The 25,863-nt window shown below is 37.7% G+C and overlaps 3 protein-coding genes across 4 annotated transcripts; 2 read left to right on the top strand and 1 right to left on the bottom strand.

Annotated features, from left to right (window-relative positions):
* Positions 1-4,000: 4,000 nt before the first annotated feature.
* On the top strand, positions 4,001-6,235 carry LOC126593070 (WRKY transcription factor WRKY24-like). 2 transcript variants are annotated; one of them, XM_050258937.1, is made up of 5 exons: positions 4,001-4,323; positions 4,436-4,618; positions 4,754-5,322; positions 5,425-5,592; positions 5,682-6,235. In XM_050258937.1, exons 1-5 carry the CDS (start codon positions 4,045-4,047, stop codon positions 6,022-6,024), a joined length of 1,542 nt encoding a protein of 513 aa, XP_050114894.1. In that variant the 5' UTR covers positions 4,001-4,044; the 3' UTR covers positions 6,025-6,235. The 2 variants fall into 2 exon arrangements, with proteins under 2 accessions (XP_050114894.1, XP_050114895.1); XM_050258938.1 differs by having other exon boundaries at positions 4,002-4,323; positions 5,428-5,592.
* Positions 6,236-6,871: 636 nt separating this feature from the next.
* Positions 6,872-8,471, bottom strand: LOC126593078 (CASP-like protein 4B1). The gene is made up of 3 exons (XM_050258949.1): positions 8,117-8,471; positions 7,889-8,024; positions 6,872-7,270 (listed from the first exon to the last, which is right to left on the bottom strand). The coding sequence occupies exons 1-3, from the start codon at positions 8,419-8,421 to the stop codon at positions 7,079-7,081; spliced, it is 633 nt and encodes a 210-aa protein (XP_050114906.1). The 5' UTR covers positions 8,422-8,471; the 3' UTR covers positions 6,872-7,078.
* An 11,128-nt stretch (positions 8,472-19,599) lies between these two features.
* LOC126593069 (uncharacterized) lies at positions 19,600-21,787 on the top strand. Its single transcript, XM_050258936.1, has one exon. It carries the CDS (start codon positions 20,066-20,068, stop codon positions 21,626-21,628), a length of 1,563 nt encoding a protein of 520 aa, XP_050114893.1. The 5' UTR covers positions 19,600-20,065; the 3' UTR covers positions 21,629-21,787.
* The last annotated feature ends 4,076 nt before the right edge of the window (positions 21,788-25,863 follow it).

Raw genomic sequence — 25,863 nt, 5'->3', positions numbered from 1 at the left:
GCCCCGCCTTCTCCAGACAACATATGGCGTCCATCCTTCGTCTCCCCTACTGGTCCTCTTACCGTTGGGGATTCCGTGATGAAGAATGATATGACCGCTGCGGTGGTGGCCAGGAACCTTCTCACTCCCAAAGATAACAGACTACTTTCCAAACGGTCTGATGAGTTAGCTGTTAAGGATTCGCTGGCTCTCAGTGTTCAGTGTGCAGGTTCTGTGTCTAATATGGCCCAACGCCTATTTGCTCGAACCCGCCAAGTTGAATCATTGGCGGCTGAAGTGATGAGTCTCAAACAGGAGATTAGAGGGCTCAAGCATGAGAATAAACAGTTGCACCGGCTCGCACATGACTATGCTACAAACATGAAGAGGAAGCTTGACCAGATGAAGGAAACTGATGGTCAGGTTTTACTTGATCATCAGAGATTTGTGGGTTTGTTCCAAAGGCATTTATTGCCTTCGTCTTCTGGGGCTGTACCGCGTAATGAAGCTCCAAATGATCAACCTCTGATGCCTCCTCCTTCTAGGGTTCTGTCCAGTACTGAGGCTCCAAATGATCCCCCTCCGGTGCCTTCTCTTTCTGGGGCTCTACCGACTGCTGAGACTTCTCCTAAGCAACCTTTGTGAAGGCTCCCTCTTGTGTGCTTATTTTGACTCATGTATATGTACATATTTGTAGCTTATCGGGGATATCAATAAATAAGCTTTCCTTCATTTCAACGTATTGTGTTAAATAAATCATTGGTCAACAATAACTTAAAATTTACGACAATCGAACAACAAATTCGGCAACAGTGACGATGGCGATAATTTCTTGCACTTGCACCAGTGGTATGTGGGTGATGTGAAATGGAGACAAAAATATAAACGTTTACATGCTTTATAAGTGTATTTGCCCACCATTTCTTAGGTTATTGTTATCTCATTATGAGGCTTAACTCGCTCCCCACCCTTTAGTATAGATAATATTGTTTGTTAAAAAAAAAAACTTTATAATATTAGTATTTAATTTGAACTTACATTTTATTTATTGAGTGATGCTAGACCCACCACATTATCTTATTTCTCACCTGCATTATAATCCCGTCCATCCTAAAATGTTAAAAAATTGAAATGGTATATCTAAATTCCTTTTAAAAACTTTGGAAGAATGACTATTAAATATTACAATATTCTCCGACGACCCACCCCGACTCCTTCAGCGACCTACCCCGAGTCCCTCATTTCTCCAGCGTTCACCCCCAATCCACCCTCCACCATTGAGATCTAGCAACATCACCAGTTGCTCTCTTCTCCGGCAACCCCCAAATCCACCCTCCTCCAACTTCTCTCCTCTGTTAACACTACCTTAATCTTTTCTCCAACCATCAACTCCACTTTCTTAGTGAGATTGATAGAGATGAAATCCGCTGCGAATTTGACTTTAAAATACGGCTTTATGTTTTATAATCGACTTTTGCAGCGACGTCGGTGGTGAAAAAGGACGATGGAAGGTCTGGTTGGTGTAGGCGAAGGAAGAGGGAGAAAAGGTGAGTTGCATGAATTTCACCGAGTTTGAAAGAGGGAGGAGGTGTTTGGTTGCATGTTTAAAGGATTTTTAAAAATGCCTCGTTGGTGATTACTCAAGTATTGTTCTATAATGAATTTATAAATAGGGGTTTAAAAGTCGTTTTCTATAAGCATAAATATGTCACTAATATTTTTATTACGAAGTGGGTGAAAAAATAGGACAATAAGGTAGGTGTAGCAACACGTTTATTTCATGTTTTCCTTGACCTAATCAATCATTAAAAAATGAAGCAATAATCAAAGCTTAACTAGGTGGTATTGTCAATTAGCAAAGAAAAGTGCAAAATTAAAAAATGAACCAAATAAGACAAATATAAAATCTCTATGTTGGAGTATTGGTGAGTAAAGGGTCGCAAGCAAAATATTATAATAAGAGTTCATTACCAATTTTCCCCTTTAATTTTTTGGAAAACTAACCAAACCCCCCCCCCCCCCCAAAAACTTTCATTTTAACCATAAGGACAAAACATTTCAATAATACCCAAAATGGGCATGTAAAAGAAGACAAGGGAGAGAGTATTTTAAGGGAGAAAACATTTCAGGGATATCACATGCAAAAAATTGTGCACCAGGAGACAAATCAAGCAACATATTCACATGCAAAAGAAAATGTGGCAAACACTGCAACAACCAAGACAACATGGATTCACATGCAAAAGAAAATGTGGCAAACATTGCAGCAACCAAGACAACATAAATTCACATGACATGACATGCAGCTTTCAGAAACAGTGCTGACAACTTTCAGAAACAGTGTGTTGTCACTATTCAAAAAGTTGTAAATATTGGAACGTTATTCTACTCTAGGATTTGTATATAAGGGAGCTTTTCTTCCCATACAGACCACCACTATCTCAACCATTCGAAAGAGATGCGGAGCTAGTAGAAGGCGATGAACAATATTGAAATAATTTGACAGAAGAAGAGCTGCATAACATCGACAACATGATGGAAGCGTGAAGAGCTAGCTGTAAATTAGCATAAGTTTAATAGCATAATGTAAAATGATGTATTCCCAGACAGAAATGTCAACATCACTATGGACCCCGCTATAATGGCATAAGAGTAAATAAAGAAAAGAGCCCGATCCATTATGGACTTTTCATACACAAAATTATGGACTTTTCATACACAAAATGTCTTTTTTATTAAGAATGAATAGTGTCAGGCCATTTTCATTAAAACTCCCTTAATTTTTATGCTTGGTCCACATTAGTCTTCATTTGTTTTCTTTGGTTCTTAATCTTAAAAAGAAATATTTTGTTACTTTTTTTATAAGAAACGATAGAGTTGTATTCATTGATCAACATAAACAAATACACAAGTGTGAATTTACATAGCTCTAGTGACCGAGTAAATGATCTATAATGAACCTACACAATTAAACAACTAGAGTAAAATCTTTGTATGGATACCACAAGCATATACGCACAAACACTGCCAGTATAGTTTTGTCACAAAAATGATAGACACAACAAATATAAAGTGTGCAAACTGATGATCATTCAAGAGCGAGGCTACATAAAATCATCGCAGAAGAGCAAGACCACATAAAGTCATCATTGAAAGATAGTACCACATAACTCATCGCACATGGGTGACAACCACATACAACCATTTCAAAAGCACGATCACAACGCTTGTTAGACGAGACAACAAAATTGCTGCAACTACTCCGAGAATGAAACCACAATATCAGCTAATCTCTGTGGAGGATTGTGATACTCAAACCAAGGCCACCGACAACTTCATCGTTCAACCAAGCTCCGCAAATTTCACAAGTTAAGGTGGCAGTTGCCGGATTGGAACGCACAGGGTGGCGAAGCCGCCATATCTAATCGCATCAGAGGAGGAACCTGTGCATAATGAGCCACCACCCATAACCGTGAAGCAACCAAAATTTAATCCTAAAACCAAACCGTTTGTGTCGATTACCGAATTTAACCGTTTGTGGAAATCCGGAAATCAATCAATCATGTCTGTATATTGTACATCGTGCTGTTAAAAATTATTTTAAATTTTAAATTGAATATAAATAATACTCAACGAAAACTAACCACACGATGTACGTTAAAAATCATTTTAAATTTTAAATTTAATATAAATAGTACCTAATAAAAACTAATCGCACGATGTATAATAAATGAACAAAATTGATTGATTATCCAAATCTCTACAAAAAGAATCCAGAAAGAATCTTATTCCTAAATTGTCATCCTAGCTTGTGCATTATGAGCCACCACCCAGTCTTACGTGGGCACTCTGAGCAGTCAAGTCAAACCCACAATATTTGACCAGTTCTTCCATTTTTCCACGGTCAAACTTTTCACTGAGCTTCCTAGAAACATCCCAAAGTGACCAAAATACCCTCTCTCTCTCTCTCTCTCCTCTCTCTCCTACATATGTCACTTGCATTCAACCCTTTAAATTGCTATCCTCATCCCTCTCATTTTCCTCTCAAACCCAGAAGCAAAAATCATGACTTCTTCCTTCACTCACCTCCTCACAAGCAACATGGAGAACAGCGGGATTGGACAGGACAGGACTAATTGGGGGGGACTATTCTCGGACTATTCTTCTAATCCGAACCGGTTCGCGGACAGAAACGGGACTGATATCCCCAAGTTCAAGTCACTCCAGCCTCCTTCTCTGCCTCTCTCTCCTCCCCCTGTTTCCCCTTCTTCTTACTTGACTTCCACGCCGGCTTTTAGTCCCACCGATTTTCTCAGCTCACCCATGTTCCTCTCCTCCTCATATGTAAGATATATAAATTTTATACGATCTTAAATTTTTGATGGGTTTTTTATGTTCTTTTTTGTGTGTTTATTGATGGGTTTTCTGGTTTTTTTTTTCTTTTCTTTTTCTGCAGAATCTTGAATCTCCAACAACAGGAGCTTTTTCGAGTCAGGTTTTCGATTGGATGAATAATACTAAAGACACCCCGCAAGGAATTAAGGATAAAGAGGAGCCGAAATTGTTCTCCGATTTCTCGTTCCAACCGGAATCGAGGCCTGCTACTAATCTTCAATCTTCTTCTAGCATGGTTTCAGTGGTAAGAGCTCTTTGCTTATTTTTACTAGTTAATTAAAGTTGGAAGCTTTTTATTTTTTTATTTTATTTTTTTAACCGCGATAAAATAGAGGATTAGGCGATATTAGTAGCTTAATGATCGTTTTCGTTTGAACAGGAAGAACCATTCAAAGGAGAAAGGCAAGCATGGGATTTTAGTGCTGAGAAGACGGGAGTGAAGTCCGAATTCGAGCCAATTGAAGCGAATACGCAGAGTAATGGACTTAATGGTGCTCCAAAGTCCGATTACTTGCATTCTAATCCATGTTCGCAATATGCTCGAGAACAAAAATCGGATGACGGGTTCAATTGGAGGAAGTATGGGCAGAAACAAGTGAAGGGTAGCGAAAATCCGCGGAGTTATTACAAGTGCACGTTTCCGAATTGCCCCACAAAGAAGAAGGTTGAGAGATCATTGGATGGACAGATTACTCAAATTGTGTACAAGGGTAATCACAACCATCCTAAGCCTCAGTCTACAAGAAGATCAAGCTCCAACTCGATTCAGGGTTCTTTCTATGGAATCTCTGATCAATCCGTTCCGACGTTATCCAATCCGAAAGTTGAGTCCGTCTCACTACAGGAGGATTCTTCTACCTCAATTGGAGAGGATGAGTTTGAACAAAACTCTCCGATAAGTAATTCAGTAGGAGCTGAAGATGAAAACGAACCTGAGGCGAAAAGATGGTAAGCTCATACAAATTTCTGACTGGATTTGCCAATTTTGTATGTGTTCATAGAATTTTTTTTATAAAATTCAATTTTGTTTAACTTATTTATCATATTTAGCAGGAAGGGAGACAATGCAAATGATCAGTCATATGCATCTTCTGGTGGTAGAATTGTGAAAGAACCGAGAATTGTAGTGCAGACAACGAGCGAAATCGATATTCTGGATGACGGGTATAGGTGGAGGAAATATGGACAGAAAGTAGTGAAGGGAAATCCAAATCCAAGGTAGAAACCCTATCAATGTGTTTAACTACAAGCAACCCCTTTTGAAATTAGCTGCTAATTAACATTTTCAACTGCTTTCCAATCTTCAGGAGCTACTACAAATGCACGTCCGTAGGTTGTCCAGTGAGGAAGCATGTGGAAAGAGCATCGCAGGACACAAGGGCGGTGATCACCACGTACGAAGGGAAGCACAACCACGATGTTCCGGCAGCACGAGGCAGCGGGAATTATAGCAATGCAAGTAGACCTGCTGCCGATAATAACAGCAACAATGTGTCCATGGCTGTGAGGCCCTTGCCATTGCCTAACCATTCTAATTTGAGCTACCTCAACTCTCTTCAGAACGCAAGGCAGCCAGCAACCACTGAAAGCCAACCGCCGTATACACTCAAAATGCAGAGTGCAGGAAGTTATGGATTTTCTGAGTTCTGAAAGCGAATTGAGAGCGCTGCAAATCGGAAATGATGTTACACGAGGATGTGTCTTCGGGGCCAAGGAAGCGAATGACGACACATTTTGTTGTATAGTTCCTATGTAGTAATTATGTAAAGACTGGTAGTATTGCATTTGTTTATTCTTAGTCTAAGCTGAAGAGAAGTAACAAGTTGAATGATATGAATTAGGATTTGTTTAAGTTCCAAAAGTGCTTAAAGAAAAAGCCAATCCAATCCTAATGGGCTGCCTGAATAATGGACAGACCAAATTGTTTCTGTTTTTCCGTAATAGGCTTTTGAAGAACCCTTAACATCTACAAAATATAACAACAAAGCCTTACGATGTCTGCCAGCGTTCCAAGTCCAACTTTTTAGAGTTTTAGAAGTCATATAATTTTGTACAACTCAACCTCACTAAGAAAAAATTCGTTAGTACATGGTTGATCATGTCACAAAATTCATTAGTACGTAGTTGATCATGTGACTCTCACAAAGGAATGAACCTTTGCATTTGGAGAGTTGAGATCCTATTCGAATCTCTGTCCAGAGCAGTTGAATCTAGAAATCCAGGCCATTGAAGAGAGAGAGATCCGAACCGTTCATAAAGATTTCCTTTTCTGTACGATGGGCTAATGAAATGTGCTAATGAGGACTGTATAATTTAAATTGAGCGGTTCGAATATCCAAATCCGACTACTCCGGACACAGAGAGCTAGAGTGGATCCGGCCCTACATAGGCACATCCCATTGTAAGTGACTTCAGAAACTTCAACTCTAAATAAAGAAAGCCACTCAATTGTTCAACATACATATCGTTAGAATACGATGATTCAACCCACAATCAATCAACAATAAGTATATATCTCTTATACTCATGTGTAAAACAAGATACATATCTCATCATATTATTCACATTATAAACCCTAATCTAAAATGAGGAAATCACCTCAAAACCAAATATGAACACTGAACTCCAATAAGCAGAGGAATTAATGCGCACCTAATTACAACACATTTTGTTACAAATATGAAGAAAAGCTCGTAATAATCTATCAGATGTAAGATTGAGTCGATAATTTGTAACCAGAAATTATAGCCGATAGTGCATGAGCAACAAAAGCAAGAAAGGCCATGCTAATGGCAGATGCTGCAGCATCTGTAAATAGGTTGTTTTGATATTCTCTCATTCTATTCGTCAACGGAATCGCCGATGATGACGATGATATCAGTAGATAGGCCATAATCTGCAGCACACCATCAACTCACAAATCAATTTTTTGTCAATTGTTTCATTTGCATTTCTAGTTTTGTTAAGTGGTGGTTGGTACTCATACGAAAAGTCATGGTCCTTTCACCAATTTCCTTCTCAGTTTTAGCTAAAATAGTTTCTGAAATTGACATAACTCCTCATTTTAGTCATTGAGATTTGAAATCGATAGAAGGGATCTCAAAGTTTGTCCACCGTCAATCATTTTGGTTATTTCGTGAAAAAATTTCTATTAAATAAGGACTAAAAATGACAAAGTATTATCAATTTAATAAACAATACGCCGTTGTGATTTGACAAAAATTGAGTGTACTTTTGTCACTTTAGTTTGATTAAACAGAAAGTTTTTACGGAATGATCAAAATAATTAATATTGTACAACTCATGAACCACTTTTATCAAGTTTAAATATTAGGAACCGAAATAAAAAGTGATGCCACTCTCAAAACTATTTGACAAAAAATTTGAATATATTTATGGACGTCTGCTTTGTAGTCAGACTTTTAGGAGAACCTTCTTTTCTTAGCTTACGCGTATTCATTAAAAAATTCTAAACAAGTTTTAGAAAAATGAAGGATATTAATAAACAAATTACCTGATCGCCGATGAAGTCAGCCAACGCCGACGTCCGTCGCTGAGACATTTCTCTTCCGGTGGAAAGCTCGCGTGCATGTCTGAATGATTGCAGCGCTGTGTACAACGTCGCCAGAATCGCTATAGCCAACACATACCTATCAAATTAAATCATAAAAAAATAATTTAATATTTATTAATTACAACAGATATTCAGATTAACAAATAATCACCGAATTTGATCCCTCACCTGTATTCTTCATATTCGTCGAAATTGTTCCCGTGGCCGTGTTTGTTGCTGGCCATGATGATGAAGGCCAGCAATGAAAAAACCAGAGCAAGTCCCCTCAGAGCCAGAGAGCCTCTCCTCAACAAGTCCTCCCTCTTCCACCGCCGAAGGATCCCCCCGACGCCAATCCCCGTCCCAGTAGTCCTGGCGTGGGACTGGGTCTGGTTCTCCACATCATTTTCCGGTGGAGCCGTGGGAACAACTGGCGGCGGTGATCCGGCTGCCCGTTCTTCGTGTATCGGGGGCGTGTCGTCTTGGTTGGTCATTGATTCTGCGGGGGAATGAATTGGAACTGGAGGAAAGGAAGGGAGTTTTGCCGGGTGATTTTATAGTGATTAGTGACAAGTCAGCGTTTTGTTTTGGTGGCGGTCTGGCGTGCCGCGTGGGAAACACTGCGCTTACGCCTCAGTGAACCATTGAATGCGTGTGTGACTGGGGTAAAATTGCAAATGGTGTAACGTGGCATAGATTGATTGGGTGAGTGATGCACTTATATGGTTGGTTGGTGCACTGCCGATCGATCTTAACTAACTAACTAACTTCCTTGGTGACTGCAGGCCACTGATTCCAGATGATTCCTAGATCGATGATGATTGTTTTTGTAGAAATCAAGATTAGGACAGACAGTGAGTGCCTTTATCATTGATGCATGTGAAATATTATTATGTGATCAACATGTGCGTTTTGAGGTTTTATATGTAAACAATTGTCGCTACTATATCATATTTATTTGAAACCAGGGCTCAACTTATTTTGATTGCAATTAGTCATTCATCTTGCAAGGAGGCTCGAGAATGCGTTAAACGTCATTGCAAGAAAGGTGAGCTAGAGTAACCACATATAGTGGCTATTTGTTTTAAGTTGCTGGGTAACAATGATGTTAAACTATATTTTAATGCATTAGTCACTATTGTGGTGTAGCTATTACCTAGTTTTTGGCTTTTTTATCACATATTTCTCTTTGACAACATCATTGTTACGACAACAACAACAACTACATAGTCACTATATGGGGTAGTTATTGTTCATTTCTTGTATGCATACGTGAAACATAATTGAGTAAAATGAAAGATTAGAAGGCGAGAAAAATATGCATACATATCAAAATGCTTGTGATAAACAATCGTAATTGAATGATTAAAAGGTACCATTTATAATTAGTGAAGTCTTAGTTTTCAGTTCCTAGTAGATGAACATTAATGTTGATTTGTTCAATGAAATTGCACGCTGTAACTAAAATGTGACATCTAACTACAAGTTTTAATCCGAAGTATTATGGTGGTCAATGTATATAGTATTTTAGTATAAGGCGGAAAGTAGAGCGCAGCAGCACCAAAGGAATTGGTAAGTGCATCATGTGTTGACATATTCAGCTCTTCCATCCGACCAAAGGAAAGACCACACAAAGAAAAAAGCATGTTCACATGTGATTGCAACTATCTTCTAGAATACAGTCGTTTTCCAGTTATATTTTGCATAATTGTGTAGTATCACAATGGAGAACATATTGCGTCAGGTGTATGTGATCACGTCATCTGTACGAGTATGTTTTGTAATAAAGGCGGTCACTTCACATAGATAACATGGCGGACGCTTGACCTAAACTTTTCTAAACAAACAGAAATGCAAGTGATGGATTACCTTGATGAATGAGGTCTTCCACTGTGTCTCAGGTTTAAACTCTTCCCCGTCCCCTCTCCATGATTTAGTATCTATTATCTACAAATAAAAAATAAAAAATTATTTGGAACCTGTTGAGGGCCTTAGTTTAATAATAACAATGTATAAAGCCCAATATAGCGTTTCTAGGCAAAGCCCAATCATGTTGACTTAGACACATGCGATGCGCAACTCTGTTCGTTAAATAAGGGCCAGGGCCCAGGGTAGGTCGTTCAACCTTCTAACAATAATTTTAATACGTTTCTCCGCATGTATAAGACTGAATCCATACGATTTCTAGAAAAGATTACAAACCCACAGGAGATTTCTAATGAGGCATTGATGATTGTAATGTTAGGATTAGTTTGTTTGGATTATGTCTTACAAATGCACAAGAAAGTTATCAAAATTGTGGATTGTGCTAACGTCAACATGATTGCCACATGCATAAACAGTAAAAAATCACTCACACGCATGACCGACCAGCCATAGCCTACATGTGCATGTTACTGGGTGTGCTGTCAACGGGGTGGCCGCTAGTAAACCCGGGGCCCTTGTGTTGTTGTGCCCTTGTGACAGCATCCAAAACCTTCTAATGCTAATCCATGGCTCAGGGCCACCGGCATCGAGACACCGACTCATTTGTAGTCATAGACATCTCATCCACGCACCTGGAAGTGGCTGAAAGGAATTCCAATTGATCATTATTCATATAGATGAACTTGGCAATCTGGACAAAAGCATCGGCATCAATCACCGGCAACTCAAGCGACCAAATTACATGTTCTATGTGTTTTCATGTTGTCCTTACAATTGGGACTCATGTCCTAAACATAACTTTAACTTTGGCCAATCTATAAGTTACAATTTTTGTAGAATGTCGGAGATGTAAACACGAGAGCCTGCGAAGGATCACAACCATAGTTGATTATTTAGAGTTTGGCTTTATACCCAAAATGATATCTAAGATTGACATAATTCTTTATTTTGTTCCTGGAAATAAAAATCGATAGAAATGATCTGAGTTTGTCCATCGTAAATTATTTTTGTCATTTCGTGGAAAATCTATCAATATCTTTGTTATATTGTTACGTGAACGACCAAGTGACCATCTTTTTAACGATATTTTTGTCAAACTAACCCCTCCACTTAATGAGGATATTGACAGATTTTTCACGAAATAACCAAAATGATTTATACTAGACAAATTCAAGGACCGCTTCTATCAATGTTCTTTGTCAGGGACCAAAGTAAGATATTATGTCAACATCATGGACCATTTTGACTACAAATCCTTTAGATTTTATTTTGGGAATTTTAATGAAAAGTCTGCAATACTGTTCACTTTAACGAAAAACCACATTTTTACCTTAAAAAGTCAATTCTATCACTATTCACTTTATCCTTTATTTTATCTTTATCGTTAAAACTTAAAGTTTTCAAACTTTTTTCATTAGTTTTCCTTTTTATCTTTAGTTGATGATTAGGGTTTTTCTTTAATTGATTTAAGGTTTTTTCTTCCGTCGATTTATATAGAATTTCTATATACAAAAGAGGACCCCACGTATAAGTAAAGCACAAAAGTAAGGACAATGATTATTTCTTCTCTTTTTACCATTTCATTCATCTTTTTCTGTTTGAACGCTTAAGATTTCATCTTTTTTGTAGAGCAAAAAAAAAATGTAGAGAGAGAAAGAAGAATAAAAACTGAAAAGAAGGGAAGAGAGAGAATCACCATCCCAAAAGTAAGGGGTGTGAGAATCGCCACCATGGAACTTTCTCTTTTTGAGAATAGTAACCGCTCAAGATTTCGATCTGGTTTGGTATTGCTGTGCTTTGAAAAAAAACTGATGTGAGAATAAGCGGCTGTGCTATAAGAATAAGCGGCTGTGAAATAAATCAGCAGAGTGTTTGGTAAACTTTTTTGTAAAAGTGCTTTTGAAAAAGAAAAAAAGCAGTCTGATAGTGGGTCTTTTCATTAAAAGAGCAATGTAGCTCAGTGTGCTTTGAAAAAAAACCAGTTTTCCAAAGCTACAAATAGCAGCTTCAGCTTTTTCTTTTGATTTCAACTTATTCTCACAGCAGCTTCCAAAATAAGCCATTTTTTTTTCAGTTTACCAAACACCTAAAACCCTCACAGCTTTTTTTCATGAATGCTTTTTTTTAAGCACCTCACTCCAAAATCACTCATTCGTATTGCTAGATACAAAATTGCATGCATGGCCAAGTTTAACGGTGCAGTATCACGAGACGAGTCCCAACTGCTGCAAAACAACAAAAACGATCGAGTAACATACAAATACATAACCGAACAAGGAAAGCGTACAAATGCTTCTAATCGATGGGTAAATGTGATGTTGACTTCTTCATGCATCCTCAAATGGTTCTGAAAATGTTCACATGCATGCATGGGATCAGGGACGAAGTCAAACATTTGTATGAATGGGAACATCCTCAAACAACAAAGTTACAATTAAAAAACTAAAAAAAATTACTAAACAAACACTTATATATTAATCTATAATGTTTTTCATACAAAACACTTAGAATCATTGTTAGCGAAGTCAATCATATTGATACTAAGAGAAATTCTAAGAAGACTCTTTCAAAGTAGGACTCTCCATCATCTCATGTTTTTTGGCACAATGTTTAATGATGTTGGTACGGGAATTGTACTAAAAACATAAGGTGACGGAATGTTCATGGAGAGGTTCACTTTTGGAAGAGTCTCCTTAGCACATTTTCCTTGATACCAATTAACATATAGGGTTTAATTTTTATTTTAATTAGGGTTGGTCATTGAGATGCAAAATTGTGCAATTTTTCTGCACCCCAAAAAAAAATTGAGTGGGAGCATCCACCCCCTCTAGGCCTATAATGGCTCCGTCCCTGCATGGGATCCTCCATCTCAGCCACAATATTGATTCCTCAGCCATGTTTTAGAAAAAAATGAATTAGATTCAATGGAAGGTAACTGTGGAAACAAAAAGGGCGGGTTTACTGTTATGATCACGTTGGATTGGATGATTCGTTACGTTTAAAATATGTTTTTTTTTTAGTACATCGATATTTTTACATTAAGAAAAGAGAGATTTCAGCTCAGCCACACAATGGTCAGCCTAATTTGATATCGAATTCGCCATCTACAAAATTTGAACCTAAGGCTTCTCACTTCCAAGTGGAGAATAATATCACCAAACCGTAGTACTGACTGGCTACGTTAAAAATATGTTAGAAAGGGAAAACATAAAAAGTAAAATTGAATTATGCATTAAGAAATCTTATCTCTTTCGATCCCACAAATGAAAAATTATTTGGCTCTACTTTTAAACTCATATATTAAAGGTATTTTAGTCAAAATAGTTCATGAGATTGACATAACTCTTTATTCTGGCTCTTGAGTTTTGAAATCGATAAAAGTGATCCTTGTGTTTGTCCATCATCAATTTTTTTGATCATTTCGTAAAAAATATCTATCAAATAAGGTCAAAATGAAAAAAAATAATCGTAATTTAATAAATAACGAGCCAAAATGAATTATCCAGTTCAATTTGAAACTAGCACCAAGCATAGCAACTACAATTGTGAAAAGTAAAGTGATATATTACTAGTGGTTTGTTTATGTGATGTAAATATTTAATTTAATGTTGAATCAAATTGTCATATTTGGAAGGTTGTTTATGAATATCATATACCTACTTATATGAAAATAAAGGAAAGAAACAGCGAATGATGTTTGTGGCCTTATAGGATGACATGACATAATCAACAAACCCAGTTAAAATTTGAAAAGGCACATAAAATAAACGTACCTTCTCCAATGCTAACTTTAGCATGGATGTTAATAATTGTGTAGTTTTTTGGGTCAAAATAGATGATAACTCTACAACTTATTTTAAATAAAACAAAAGGAAACGACTATACTTGGTCCAACCTATAAGAGTGAGCAGTGCATATTCGTCGGAGAAATTTTTTTATATTAGACTGAGAAGTATTACTAGATCAATATATAATTAGTCGGTTGGACAGAAAAATTACGATTCCTTACAAGACAAAAAATTCATGACGCGAACTAATGTCCCAGACAACAAAATTATCGAAAATTTTATTAAACTTCATAATATTTTATGTCAACCACTTAATACTACAGTCTTATGATATTCTTCTTTATTTGAAAGTGAGAGGTCTTAAGTTCAAATCTCGTAAATGGCGAATTCGATATCAAATTAAACTTTTCATTATGTGGTTTTTCTGAACTCCCCATCTTCTTAGTGTAAAAATATCGATATACTAAAAAATAAAATCAAATACAGTAACGTTCTAGAATTCATGAACAAAAACTGAAGTACAATATATAGAGCACCTTTGAGCATGCTAAAAAATTCCATGAAATTACAGTTGCTACAATCATAACTTGATAGAAGGGATGTCAACCAAAGCAAAGGAAAAAATAGGAAGTTAGATGGGGTGTGGGGAAACGACGAGTCAATGAGGGCGTTGATTCCGGCGCTGGCTACGCTGCACTTAATACGACATGTAGGCCTCCTCCTCTCACTCTTTTGCTCTTCTGGGCTCTTTCTTTCTTGCATGACCCACATCTTCCACGGTGCACCAACTTCCTATCCACGCCATCAGCGCTGCCATGGGAACCAGACCACCCATGTCCTACGCGTACCACTAATACCCGGATTTGGATCTCATTCGGATTCAAATTGTGAAGATGCTAAGAATCCTTATATCTTAGTTGTTTATCGTACGCAGTCATAAATCATTTTGAATTTATTTATTTAAAATTAAACACAAATAGTACTTCACGAAAACTGATCGTACGATGTACGATAAACGATCATGATGTGAAAATCCCTAAGATCCCATAAAGAGGATCCGGATTCTCATCCCTAACACACCTCCCACACCATTGCCAGGTCATATTCATAAAGGCCTCATCTCCCGAATTCAATGATATGCTGATTATCTACCAAACTACGTGTCGTATAACACTACACTTAACGAATTGGAGCCGATGTGGCATTAGTATTGCTGTGGACGTTGTTCAACCTAATTGATAAAAATAGTAGATTGTCTTGATAATTAGAACTTTTTCTTTCGAACGCTTACGCATGGAGTTTAAATATTACTCCTTCCGTCATAAGTATTGTTGTGGACGTTGTTTCAAGCTAATTGACATAAAAAAAGGTGGATTGTCTTAGTAATTAGGATTCCTTCTTCAAACGCTTTTGCATGGGGTTCAAATATCACTCATCCCGGCATAAGTATTGTTGTGGACGTCGTTTTAAGCTATTTGACATATAAAAAAAATAGCAGATTGTCTTGGTAATTAGGACTTTTTTTCCAAACGCTCCTGCGGGTTTCAAATATTGCTCCTCCCGTCATGGGTATTGTTGTGGATGTTGTTTCAAGTTAATTGACATATAAAAAAATGCTAGATTGTCTTGATAATTACGATTTTCTTCTTCAAAACACTTATGTGTGGGGTTCAAATATTGCTTCTCCCCTTTTAGTAGTTTAGAATAATATCGTTTGTATTAAAAAATGTACTGACATGCAAAACCTAGCTCCTTCCCTATGATTCATGATAATAAAACTTACAGACTCCCACTTATATTTGTATTTTGATATCACTTAACCTCTTACGTGTGCAAACTACAAACCCCAACACAAGGGCTACAAACTTTTTTATTGGCTCGGCCAATCCACTAGGGAGGATCCTCTCCAGATCCTTCTTCTTCTTCTTCTTTCATCTCTTCAATTTTGCTTCTTCTTCCTCTTCTTCTTCAATCTTCTTCTTCAATTCTTATTCTTCTTCAATCCTGCTTCTTTTTCTTCATTTTTTCTGCTTGTTCCAGATGACTTTGATGTTGCCGGTTACCAACGCTAGGGAAGCCACCACGCTGACTCCAGGGAAGCCACCACGCAAACTCCGGGGAAGCTAGGAAGTCGACTCGGACTGTAAAGAAGGAGGATCTGGATGGGTATGTTTCGAAGTAGGGGTGGGTTCAAAAAACCGAAAACCGAACCGAACCAAAGTTGAAAAAAACCGAACCGAAACTGCCAAACCGAACCGAATCGAATCTGGTTGGTTCGGTTTTGGTTTTTGAGGTCCGAAAACCGAACCGGACCGAACCGAACCGAAAAAAAAATCATATATAAATTCTAAAAAAATATGTTGGCGCCGGGGTTTGAACCCCTTCCCTATAGCTTGGGATTAGTTGCTGCCAGCCAACTTGACTGTAGGCTTCGAGTTGTTATAATTGTACCAGTACAATATTTATAGGTTTCTTGTATTTAATGCTTTATAAAATTTCTTAACTTTACAAACTCTAGCCGTCTCACACTATGTCTCACTTCCCATTTTAGATTTCAAACACTCCCCTCCGCTGCTTCCTCTCTCTGCCTTTGCTTCCTCAGCCCCTCTCTCTCTCTCTCTCTCTCCTTCCTCTCTTCCTCCAAATCACTCTCTCTCCAGTCTTCTCATGTCCTCCTCACGGATTCTTTCTTCCAAACCATGATTTTCCCTCGCCCCTTTCGAATCAGAACCCCCTCTAAATTGGAAGATTCGAATCCGGGTTTTCCGATCTCTCAAAGGTAATTTTCGAATCAAAACTAATATGATTTATAATTTTATAGTGTGATTTACTGAATTAAAATGGGTTTTTCTTTTCATTATTTGTTGGGATTTTGCGTGTTATAATCTTTGCAGATTTGTTGGGTTTTTATATTGTAATTTTCGTATTCATTTGCAGATTTGTTGGGATTTTATATTGTGATTTACTGAATTAAAATGGGTTTTTCTTTTAATTATTAGTTGGGATTTTGCATGTTATAATCTTTGCAGATTTGTTGGGATTTTATATTGTAATTTTCGTATTCATTTGCAGATTTGTTCCAGTTCGTATTCATTTGCAGATTTCTTCCAGTACAGATTTGCAGATTTGTTCCAGTTCATATTCATTTGCACCAACACCCAATAAGTTTCTGCATCTTCAGTGCTTGCAATCAATTGTTGCAGATTTGTTCCAAATTAAAAAAAAAAAATCATGGAAAAAACCGAACCGGACTGAAACTGAACCGAAAAAAATCAAAACCGAAAAAACAGAACTGAAAAAAAACCGAAAAAAATTGAACCGAACTGAACCGAAATTTCGGTTCGGTTTCGGTTTTGACTAAAAACCGAACCGTTTCAAACCGAACCCAGCCCTATTTCGAAGACAATCCTATCCCAATCCACTAGTCCAGATTGCAACATAAAAAATGCTTGTGGACCTGGCGAGGCAAACAAAGCCTCGAGAATGGTTCAAATTACATAATGGATAGAGCTTATTAGACTGAAAGACCTAACAAGTTCTTGCACCACTAATCAACTCAACGTAAAACAAAACGAAAATAGCAAAATTTGGGTAAACTCAACGAGCCAAGTCGTTATATCCTTGTGTCGGTGCTACAGTTGTTCCTTCTACCTTTGACGTCTAACAAGTAAGCAAAACTATTATGGTCACTCGTTAAGAATTCGTTAACGAGTTACGTTAAAAATCTGTTAAGATAATGAGTATGATGCATAAATAACACGAATATCACCCATTTCTCAGGTCCAAGGTCTAAAATATCGATGATATCGGTAGTCAAAAAACACGAAAATTTCGATAGAAATATTGGGATATTATCGATATCGATAAAAATTGAATAAAAACCACAGAAATTGTAAGAAAAACTTGGAAATTTTTATTGAAACATTGCAGGATGTTTATTTAGTCAATATATATTAGTTTATCACAAAAAATTGGAAGGAAATGCATTGCATGATGGATTTAACTGATTTAAGTTGATTATATAGCGAGCTGGCAAACATTGTGAGTGTAGAAAATATGTAGTAATTAATGAAAAAAGTTTAAACACATCATAATAATTTATATATAATGAATTAGTACAATATTTTACACTTTATATATTGCATGGTAAAATACATGAGTGACTTAGTACCACATAGAGTTTCTATCAAGGTTTAAAATATCGATGATATCGGAAATATCGGTAGTTCAAAAACATAAAAATTTCGATGAAAATATCGGGATAATATCGATATTTTAGACCTTGCTCAGATCTAATAAGTTAAGCATGTCAATTTTTACATGACTTATTAACATCGACAGGAAAAGGACATCACGAAAACAGAAAAAGTTCACAACAACGGCTAGTGCGGCGTTCTGTGCACCGGCCATAAGCATGGCACCCATGCTTACCCGTGTGTAGCACCGCCAAAAAGCTTAATGCGGATGCGGTGACCGGCTGATCCGGTAATTATGAGAACATTGAGGTTTGTTTATGTAAATTCATACCCCTTGATAAGGCAAAATTTTATTCATGCCCTTGGGAATCTTTTTAAGTTTTATTTTACAATGAGGGTAGATGACTCGATGTTATGTTAACAAAGAGAAGGCAATACCAAAACACACAAAACTGGACAGAAAAAAAAAAAGGAACTTTAACGAAAAGAGCTTCTGGTATTATTTATTTTAACGAAAAATTATATTTTTACACTAAAAAGTCAATCATAGTACTATTTACTTTACCCTTTATTTTGTCTTTATCGTTAAAACTCAAAGTTTTCAAGTATTTTTCATTAGTTTTTCTAAAAAAAAAGGTGAGTTACAAGGATTAAACGTTTGAACAATGCATAAAGGTTTGGTCATTGAACAATTATTATAATCTTTGTCTCTTTATACACAAAACAATCTTCTAAATTTACTCGTCAAATTAGTTTAATGTCTACTTTTTTCTGGCTCATAGCAATTTAAAAAAAAAAAAATGAACCCCTCGTAATCCAAATAAGTGAAAAGCCAGAATGGGGGTCTATGATCTTATTTGATATTGCATCAACTTGCTGACGTAAGTCATAAGATTCTTAACATATTATTACTTTCTTTTTTGATAAGTTAACACATTGTTACTTGCTATGGGAGTAAGTAATTATGGATTTATATATAATCAACTCACTTAACGAGAAATCTATTTATTGTAATCACATGCAGCATTTCCCCCAAGTTCCAATCTGCCACGTGTACATGATTTCGATTATTTATCACATCCTTACCTTAGAATTAAGCAAGATACTCATTAATACATGGAGCTATATCAAAAAAATATATATATTTAATGTATTTCTATCAACCTTACGAGAAATTTTTCATTGTGTTTGGAACACGAACGGTACATCACGTGTTATTATATAAGTGATGGAAAGTTTATTTCTTAAGTTGTTAATTTTTTTAATACAAATATCTCATCACTTGTATGGTGACACATAGTGTACCACTCCATGTTCCGGACATAGTAAAAAATCTATCCAACCTTATCTACTCAATCATCTTATACTATTTCTTGTTTACTCATTTTGTATTCTTTCTAAATCAACTAACGGAACAATCGCCCTTTAACAAAAGGCGAGTGAACTATTATTCCGCATTTTCCTAAACAAAAAGTGAGGGAGGAACTGTCACACTAATTGAGTAGTTAGGGAAATGTAAAGAAGGAACGAGACAATAACAACACTCTTAATTAAAAGTACAAAATAAGTTGTAACAATTTAATTAGGTTTTTCACCTAACACTGCAATTAGGAGAGTAATTCGGGTAAATCCGTTTTCTCAATTCGACGGGCAAGATGGAATGGCAATGTCGTCATTTCAAGTTTCAGCAAGCGCCCTCGTAAAGCCCCACTATATATATTCTTGGAAATATAACGCCAGTCTCGCATCTTCTTCTCACGCGTGCCAAACCGGCTCTCCCGGTCACCAAACTTGCGAGTGCGACCGCGTCATTCTCTACCCCTTTATCTCTCTTTGCACCTTCTTCTCCGACAGTCGAACGCAGTCTTTTCAGTTTTCCCAGTTTCAGAGAGAGAGAGCAGGGAAGAGAGATAAAGTAGAGAGAGAGAGAGAGAGAGACATTCATGCCGAAACAGAAATAAAGTTTTTACCAGCCATGGCTTCTCCGTCCCCTCACATCTCCAAGATCTGCAACTCCCTCTTAAAACCACCAGCCCTCATCGGCGGCAACCACACCACCGCCCGATTCTGCTCCCGCTAAACCAAAACCCCAAAAACCCCCAATACGATTTCTTCAAATTTATACAAATTCAATTTATTTTTTTATTTCGATTCCGAAAACAGATAGAAAAAGATTCTTTTTTTTTTCCCCAAGTTTTTGTAGAGAAAAAGGTTTAGCTTTTGCAGAGATGGAACCCGGCGCCGCCGCGGCAGGCAAGCCAGGCCTACTGAAGAACGTTTTTATACGGTTCTTTTTGTTCGGCGTTTTGATCGTGCTCTGTCGCTTCGCCTACGTCGTCACCGTCACCGGCGAGTCGTGCGAGCTGGGGAACTTCTGCTTCTTCTCTCTGCCGGAAAATCTCAACTTCGTTATAGCGAATACTGGCGGTTCGGCCATCGCCGCAAAAAAAGAAGCCGTTCCGTCGATTTCGGTGGGGTCCACGAAGCCCGAACTCTACACCAGCAAGGACTGGATCAAGGCTGTCCATTTCTACTCCGCCGTGTTCCAGGATCTCATGTCTCAGGGCTTCCTCTCCCGGAAAGCCAAGTCGCTCTGCGTCGAGACCCCCGCCGGGCACGACGTCTACGCCCTGAGAGAGTCCGGCGTCAAGGGCGCGGTCGGTGTTTTCAAGAAAGCGTCGAGACCTTTGGTAATTCCCGGCGAATCGCACCGTTTGCCGTTCGCTGACAACAGCTTTGACTTTGTTTTCTCCGGCGGAGGACGGCTCGAGAAGTCGCCAAAGCCGGCGGATGTCGCCGCCGAGATCGTGCGGACGCTGAAGCCCGAAGGGTTTGCGGTGGTTCACGTCGGCGCGAGAGACACTTACAGCTTCCATTCGTTTATTGAATTGTTCAATTGCAGCAAGCTCGTGACTTCGCGGGACATCGACGGCTTCGATCCGCCGATGCCGAAGATTCGCGAGATGGTTTTGAGGAAGGATTGCGGCGAGAGTGAGGGTTTCGGTCACAGGGCCGAGAACCCTGGTGGCGGTGCTGGTAATAAGTGCTCAGTTCCTGGGCATAAGATGGATCTCATCAGAAAGGCCGAGCCTTTGATTGAAATAGAGCCGTTGAAGCCGTGGATTACTCTGAAGAAGAACATACAGAACGTGAAGTACCTCCCGACAATGGCGGATATAAGCTTCAAGAAGCGGTATGCTTACGTGGATGTCGGAGCTCGGAGCTATGGCTCCAGCATTGGCAGCTGGTTCAAGAAGCAGTACCCGAAACAGAACAGGACTTTCGAAGTTTTCGCCATTGAAGCCGATAAGACTTTTCATGACCAGTACAAGTTGAAGAAGGGGGTCACATTGCTGCCTTACGCAGCTTGGGTGAGGAACGAGACATTGTCCTTCGAGATCAATGGCGACCCGGGTGAGAAGGTGAAGGATAAAGGGAGAGGAATGGGGAGGATTCAGCCGGCGAATCCAGCCAGTGGGGGGTTTAACGGAGAGGTGGATCGGATTCAGGGGTTTGATTTTGCGAATTGGTTGAAGAACACCTTTTCGGAAAAGGATTTTGTGGTGATGAAGATGGATGTGGAAGGGACGGAATTCGATTTGATTCCGAGGCTTTTCGAGACAGGGGCAATCTGTTTGATCGACGAGGTTTTTCTCGAGTGCCATTACAATCGGTGGCAGAGGTGTTGCCCCGGCGAGAGGAGTTCCAAGTATGAGAAGAGTTACGGTCAGTGTTTGGACCTGTTTGCTTCACTTAGACAAAGTGGAGTTCTTGTTCATCAATGGTGGTAACATTGTTGCAGGTTCTTTGATTCTAGCAGGCTTCTTCTTTCTTTTTTGTAATTTTGTTTTGCAAAAGAAAAAGGAATAACTTTAGAATTCGTTTGTTTTTAGAATTGCAGCTGAAATAAAAAAAAAAAAATTAAAAAATGAAGATTTCATTTTCTTGTATTGATTTAGTTTGCACTTTGGTACTATTGCATTTTGACTTTCCGACGGGCGCAGTGCGTGATTGTTTTGGGATAACGGTGAGTGATTGTTTCGAGATACCGGTACAATGCTATTTCGTTAACATTATTTGCCTTGGGGAATTATTGCATTTCAACTTTTCAGTGTTGTGGCGAGTAATTATCTTGAGATACCGTCACGCTATCGTCTACATTGCAGGAAAGTTCATTCGACTCCTCGAAAATGGTGGAGGAGGATGTTCTCTTCTTTTAATTTCTTTTTCTTTTTCTTCCTTTCTATTTGAACTGTTACTATTAGGTTACGTCAACATTTATATTGATTTTTGGCATAAATGTCAAAATGGTCCTTATGTTATAGTCATATGGTCAATTTGGTGCCAGTGTTTTCGATTTGGCTAATTTATTTTGTCTCTGTTAGCCAATTAAGGATATTTCATTCAATCTCTTTTAAAAAATTCATAAGAAAAATAATATGAGAGATAATTACGTTTTCTCTTTACAAAAAAGTGCAAATCAATGAGAAATAATAAGATAAAAAGTAAAGGGTGAGAAAATGAAAAGAAAGAGAATGTAAATAAGAGGGGACATAATTTTACTCTGAAAATGGTTGGCCAGAAGACGTGATAACGTCTCAAAAGCATTTTTGGGTAATTTTATGAAAGTTTGCAAATTGGTTTTGAGATTATTCAAAGTGTAAAGTATTGTGGACCATAAAAGTCAATTAATAAATGATATTTGTTTCCTTTTTAAAAAGTAAATAGCTTGTTTGTTAAGTTTCAAAGTATTTGGAAACAGAATCATTGCAATAGGACCCCTTGACAGACAATTAAAGGGTTACATACATGGAGTTTGCGGCTCCTTTTGGAATTGTGAAATGTTGCTATAGGTAATAGGTGTCATCCCACATATTTTTTTTCTTTTGGAATGCATAAAAGAGACGAGTCACGCAAAAGAGGGACCCTCCTCATGTAAAAGATCTGTTAAGAGATCAGGAGGTTCGTCAAATCAAGAACGAAATCATTATAAATAAGTGATGTGTTGAAAAGGCGGTGCATTGCTTCATTCGCGTGGTGGCGGATATGGATGGTGAAATCTCCATTGATCTGGTCTAGCAAAGCCTTTGCATCCTCAACAGTAGGGCCAACAGGCGAGAGGTCGTCGAGGGATTGCTCTTGCAAAACTAAGACAATTTGGTGAGAATCGCTTTTGAGAATAAGGTTTTAACAACCCCTGTTAATAGCCAACATGAGGCCCTCTCTAACTACCAAAGCTTCTAAATGCATGGTACTGCTTGGTTGCAGGAGGGAGAATGATTTATATGTAATGGGTACATTACTTTGTGACGTTCTGGTCTAATATATTAACGTATGATTTCAAGTGACGATAAATTTATTTCATATAAGTTGTTTTCCCACGAAAGACTATAAATTGAGCCTTAAAATAGGAAGTTTGATCAGACCAGATATTTACTTATTTGAACCAATCATTGGGTCATCGACTTGAGATTTGATAATTTTTGGTTGAATTTTGCAATTGCCAGCAATTTGTTTCTGAAATGGTTGTGCACATGGAATTAGGAATTCAGCACATGTTTTGCTTCATCAGGATAGAGTTATAAGCCTGCCAAACAACCAGTCCACGTTGCCCTGAATAAGTGACTCCTCTTCTCTTGATCAATTTGGTCAGCCCAAATATTACATCATTTCCATAGTTCTCAAGTGGTGGTTACGTTCACCATCATATTTATAATTGTTGAATGAGTTTAAATTTTGAGATTTGTATCTATCTATTATATAGATCTCGAGATTTAAATTCATATAACAACAATTAATGGAAGGTAAGCATCACCATTACTTAAAGGTGGTGAAGAAAAATATTCCCGTATTTAATGGTTATGACCCGAACACATTTTAATGGTGAGTTTCACCCTTGGTACAAACTATACATGATTGGGCCATGACGATTTTGGCAAGGTTAAAAATAGATTGTACTTGTTACTAGAGGAAGTCTAATTAGTTGGTCGCGAGAAGCTAGGAAGTTCCTTCGCACCACCCTGTTAAGGTGGAAGCTGCTGGCTCAAGCCCCTTTAGTCCCGACAGAGAAAATGAGACACACTTGTAAGTCGAGATACGTACTACTAGAGTTGTGAAGACTAAACATTTACATGATATAGTGTTTGTTGCTACTCAAGTATATAACTATAGATTTGTTACATTAACGAATATCTTTTGAATAGGATGGTCGTAAGCTAAACTAATTATTATATGGTTCGAACCATCTGATTGACTAAGTCAAGGAACAATATGTTTAAGCCCAATTTTATACTGTTGTCAAGGGTGGAGCTACCATGGGCCTAGGGGGGCGGATGCCCCTACTGAGATTTTTCTAATGTTGGCATGCTGCTCAAACTCATCTGGTTCTGCAGCAGCAAAGCCCCCACTGCGATTTTTTGGTTCCTCCGATCTGGTTCTGCAGAAGCAGAGCTGGGTGTTTTTTTTTTTCAAAACCAGGCTAAAGGCAAAATGAACCTCAGTTCCTCCGATCTAGTTCTGTAGAAGCCTGATCTTTTTTTCTTTTTTTTCAAAACCAGGCCAAAACGACGTCGTTTTGGTCCTGGTAAAAAAAATTTAAAAAATGTAAACGAAACGACGTCGTTTCGTATATGTTTAAAAAAAAAGTTATGTTATAGTGGGGGACCACTTGTCCCCACGGTCCCAGACTCCCATTTCCATCCCTCCCTTTGTTTTCGTTGCCCTTTGCGCCGCACCAATCAGAGAGCAGCTTGGTGCTGCTCTGTCTTTCTTCCCCCAACCAACACTTTGAAATGGAACGGAACAGGAGCAAAGTTGCTCTTCCCAACCACGCCAGCAGCCAGCCACTCCAACCAGCCACTCTCTAGTCTAGCCGACATATATATATATATATATATATATATATATATATATATAGGTAAATTTTTTAATTCCTAAATCTATAATTCCTAACCCTAATTAATTATTTAAGACGAATTTTTGTTTAATTGGTATAGAAATATAGAATCATATGGATATGGTATGCACTAATATGGTTATTGACTTATTGATTATTGATATGAATTATATGATTATTGATGAATAAAATTACGAATTCTATGAATATGGGTATACATTTATTCATATGATTCGTTGAATTAAATGTTTTTTTGTTGAATAATTTGTATGCTTATTGGTATTGGTTAATTGAATTGTTGCCTTGGTTGGATATGGATTAGTTATTAGGCTTTTTTTTTTTGGTTAAGAAAGCATATATATTAATATGGATAACATTGTCAACATCTCCAAGAAAACTCAATTCTATGGCTTAATTTTCCTTACAAGAAATATGGAGACACACAAAGACGATTCAACCCTGCTTGGTTTGATGATTTTCCTACTTGGTTGGAATATAGTGTAGAAAAAGATGCTGCCTTTTGTCTGTGTTGCTACCTTTTTAAACCAAACAGTGGAGAACAAGCAGGTGGTGATTTCTTTGTTGGCGAAGGATTTTCTAACTGGAAGAAGAAAGAAAGACTTCTAACTCATATTGGAGGCGTCAATAGTGCACACAATCAAGCGTGGAGTAATTTTGAAGCTTTAAGGAGTCAAAAGCAACATATCCAGTCTTTTTTCTCTAAAACTCATGATGAAGCTCAAATTCAATATAGAGCTCGGTTGAATGCATCAATCGATTGTTGTCGATTTCTTTTGAGACAAGGGCTTGCATTTTGTGGTAATGATGAATCTGAACATTCAAGCAACCATGGAAACTTTCTTGAGCTTATACAGTTTCTTGCCGACTACAATGAGGATGTGAAAGCCGTTACTTTGAAAAATGCTCCAGAGAATCACAAATTGACATGACTAGATATTCAAAAAGACATTGTAAATGCTTGTGCAACTGAGACGATCAAGGCTATTATTGAAGATGTTGGCACTTCGTTGTTCTCTATTTTGATTGATGAATCTCGTGACGTATCAACGAAGGAACAAATGGCTATTGTATTGCGCTATGTGGATAAGAATGGGCATGTCGTTGAGCGTT

This window comes from Malus sylvestris, chromosome 12 (assembly GCF_916048215.2).
Source record: "Malus sylvestris chromosome 12, drMalSylv7.2, whole genome shotgun sequence".
In the NCBI taxonomy this organism is placed as follows: Eukaryota; Viridiplantae; Streptophyta; class Magnoliopsida; order Rosales; family Rosaceae; genus Malus; species Malus sylvestris.
Note: the sequence above shows the minus strand (reverse complement) of the source record. Positions and strands in the feature narration are given on the sequence as shown.

Bases quoted from the DNA above. Each gene is read 5' to 3' on its own strand.
- LOC126593070 (XM_050258937.1), top strand. From the start codon at position 4,045: ATGACTTCTTCCTTCACTCACCTCCTCACAAGCAACATGGAGAACAGC. The intron at 5,323-5,424 runs GTAAGCTCATAC...TATCATATTTAG, and splicing joins GAACCTGAGGCGAAAAGATG to CAGGAAGGGAGACAATGCAA. The intron at 5,593-5,681 runs GTAGAAACCCTA...TCCAATCTTCAG, and splicing joins AAGGGAAATCCAAATCCAAG to GAGCTACTACAAATGCACGT.
- LOC126593078 (XM_050258949.1), bottom strand. From the start codon at position 8,421: ATGACCAACCAAGACGACACGCCCCCGATACACGAAGAACGGGCAGCC. The intron at 8,025-8,116 runs GTGAGGGATCAA...TTAATTTGATAG, and splicing joins GACGAATATGAAGAATACAG to GTATGTGTTGGCTATAGCGA. The intron at 7,271-7,888 runs GTAATTTGTTTA...GGTGTGCTGCAG, and splicing joins CTGACTTCATCGGCGATCAG to ATTATGGCCTATCTACTGAT.
- LOC126593069 (XM_050258936.1), top strand. From the start codon at position 20,066: ATGGAACCCGGCGCCGCCGCGGCAGGCAAGCCAGGCCTACTGAAGAAC.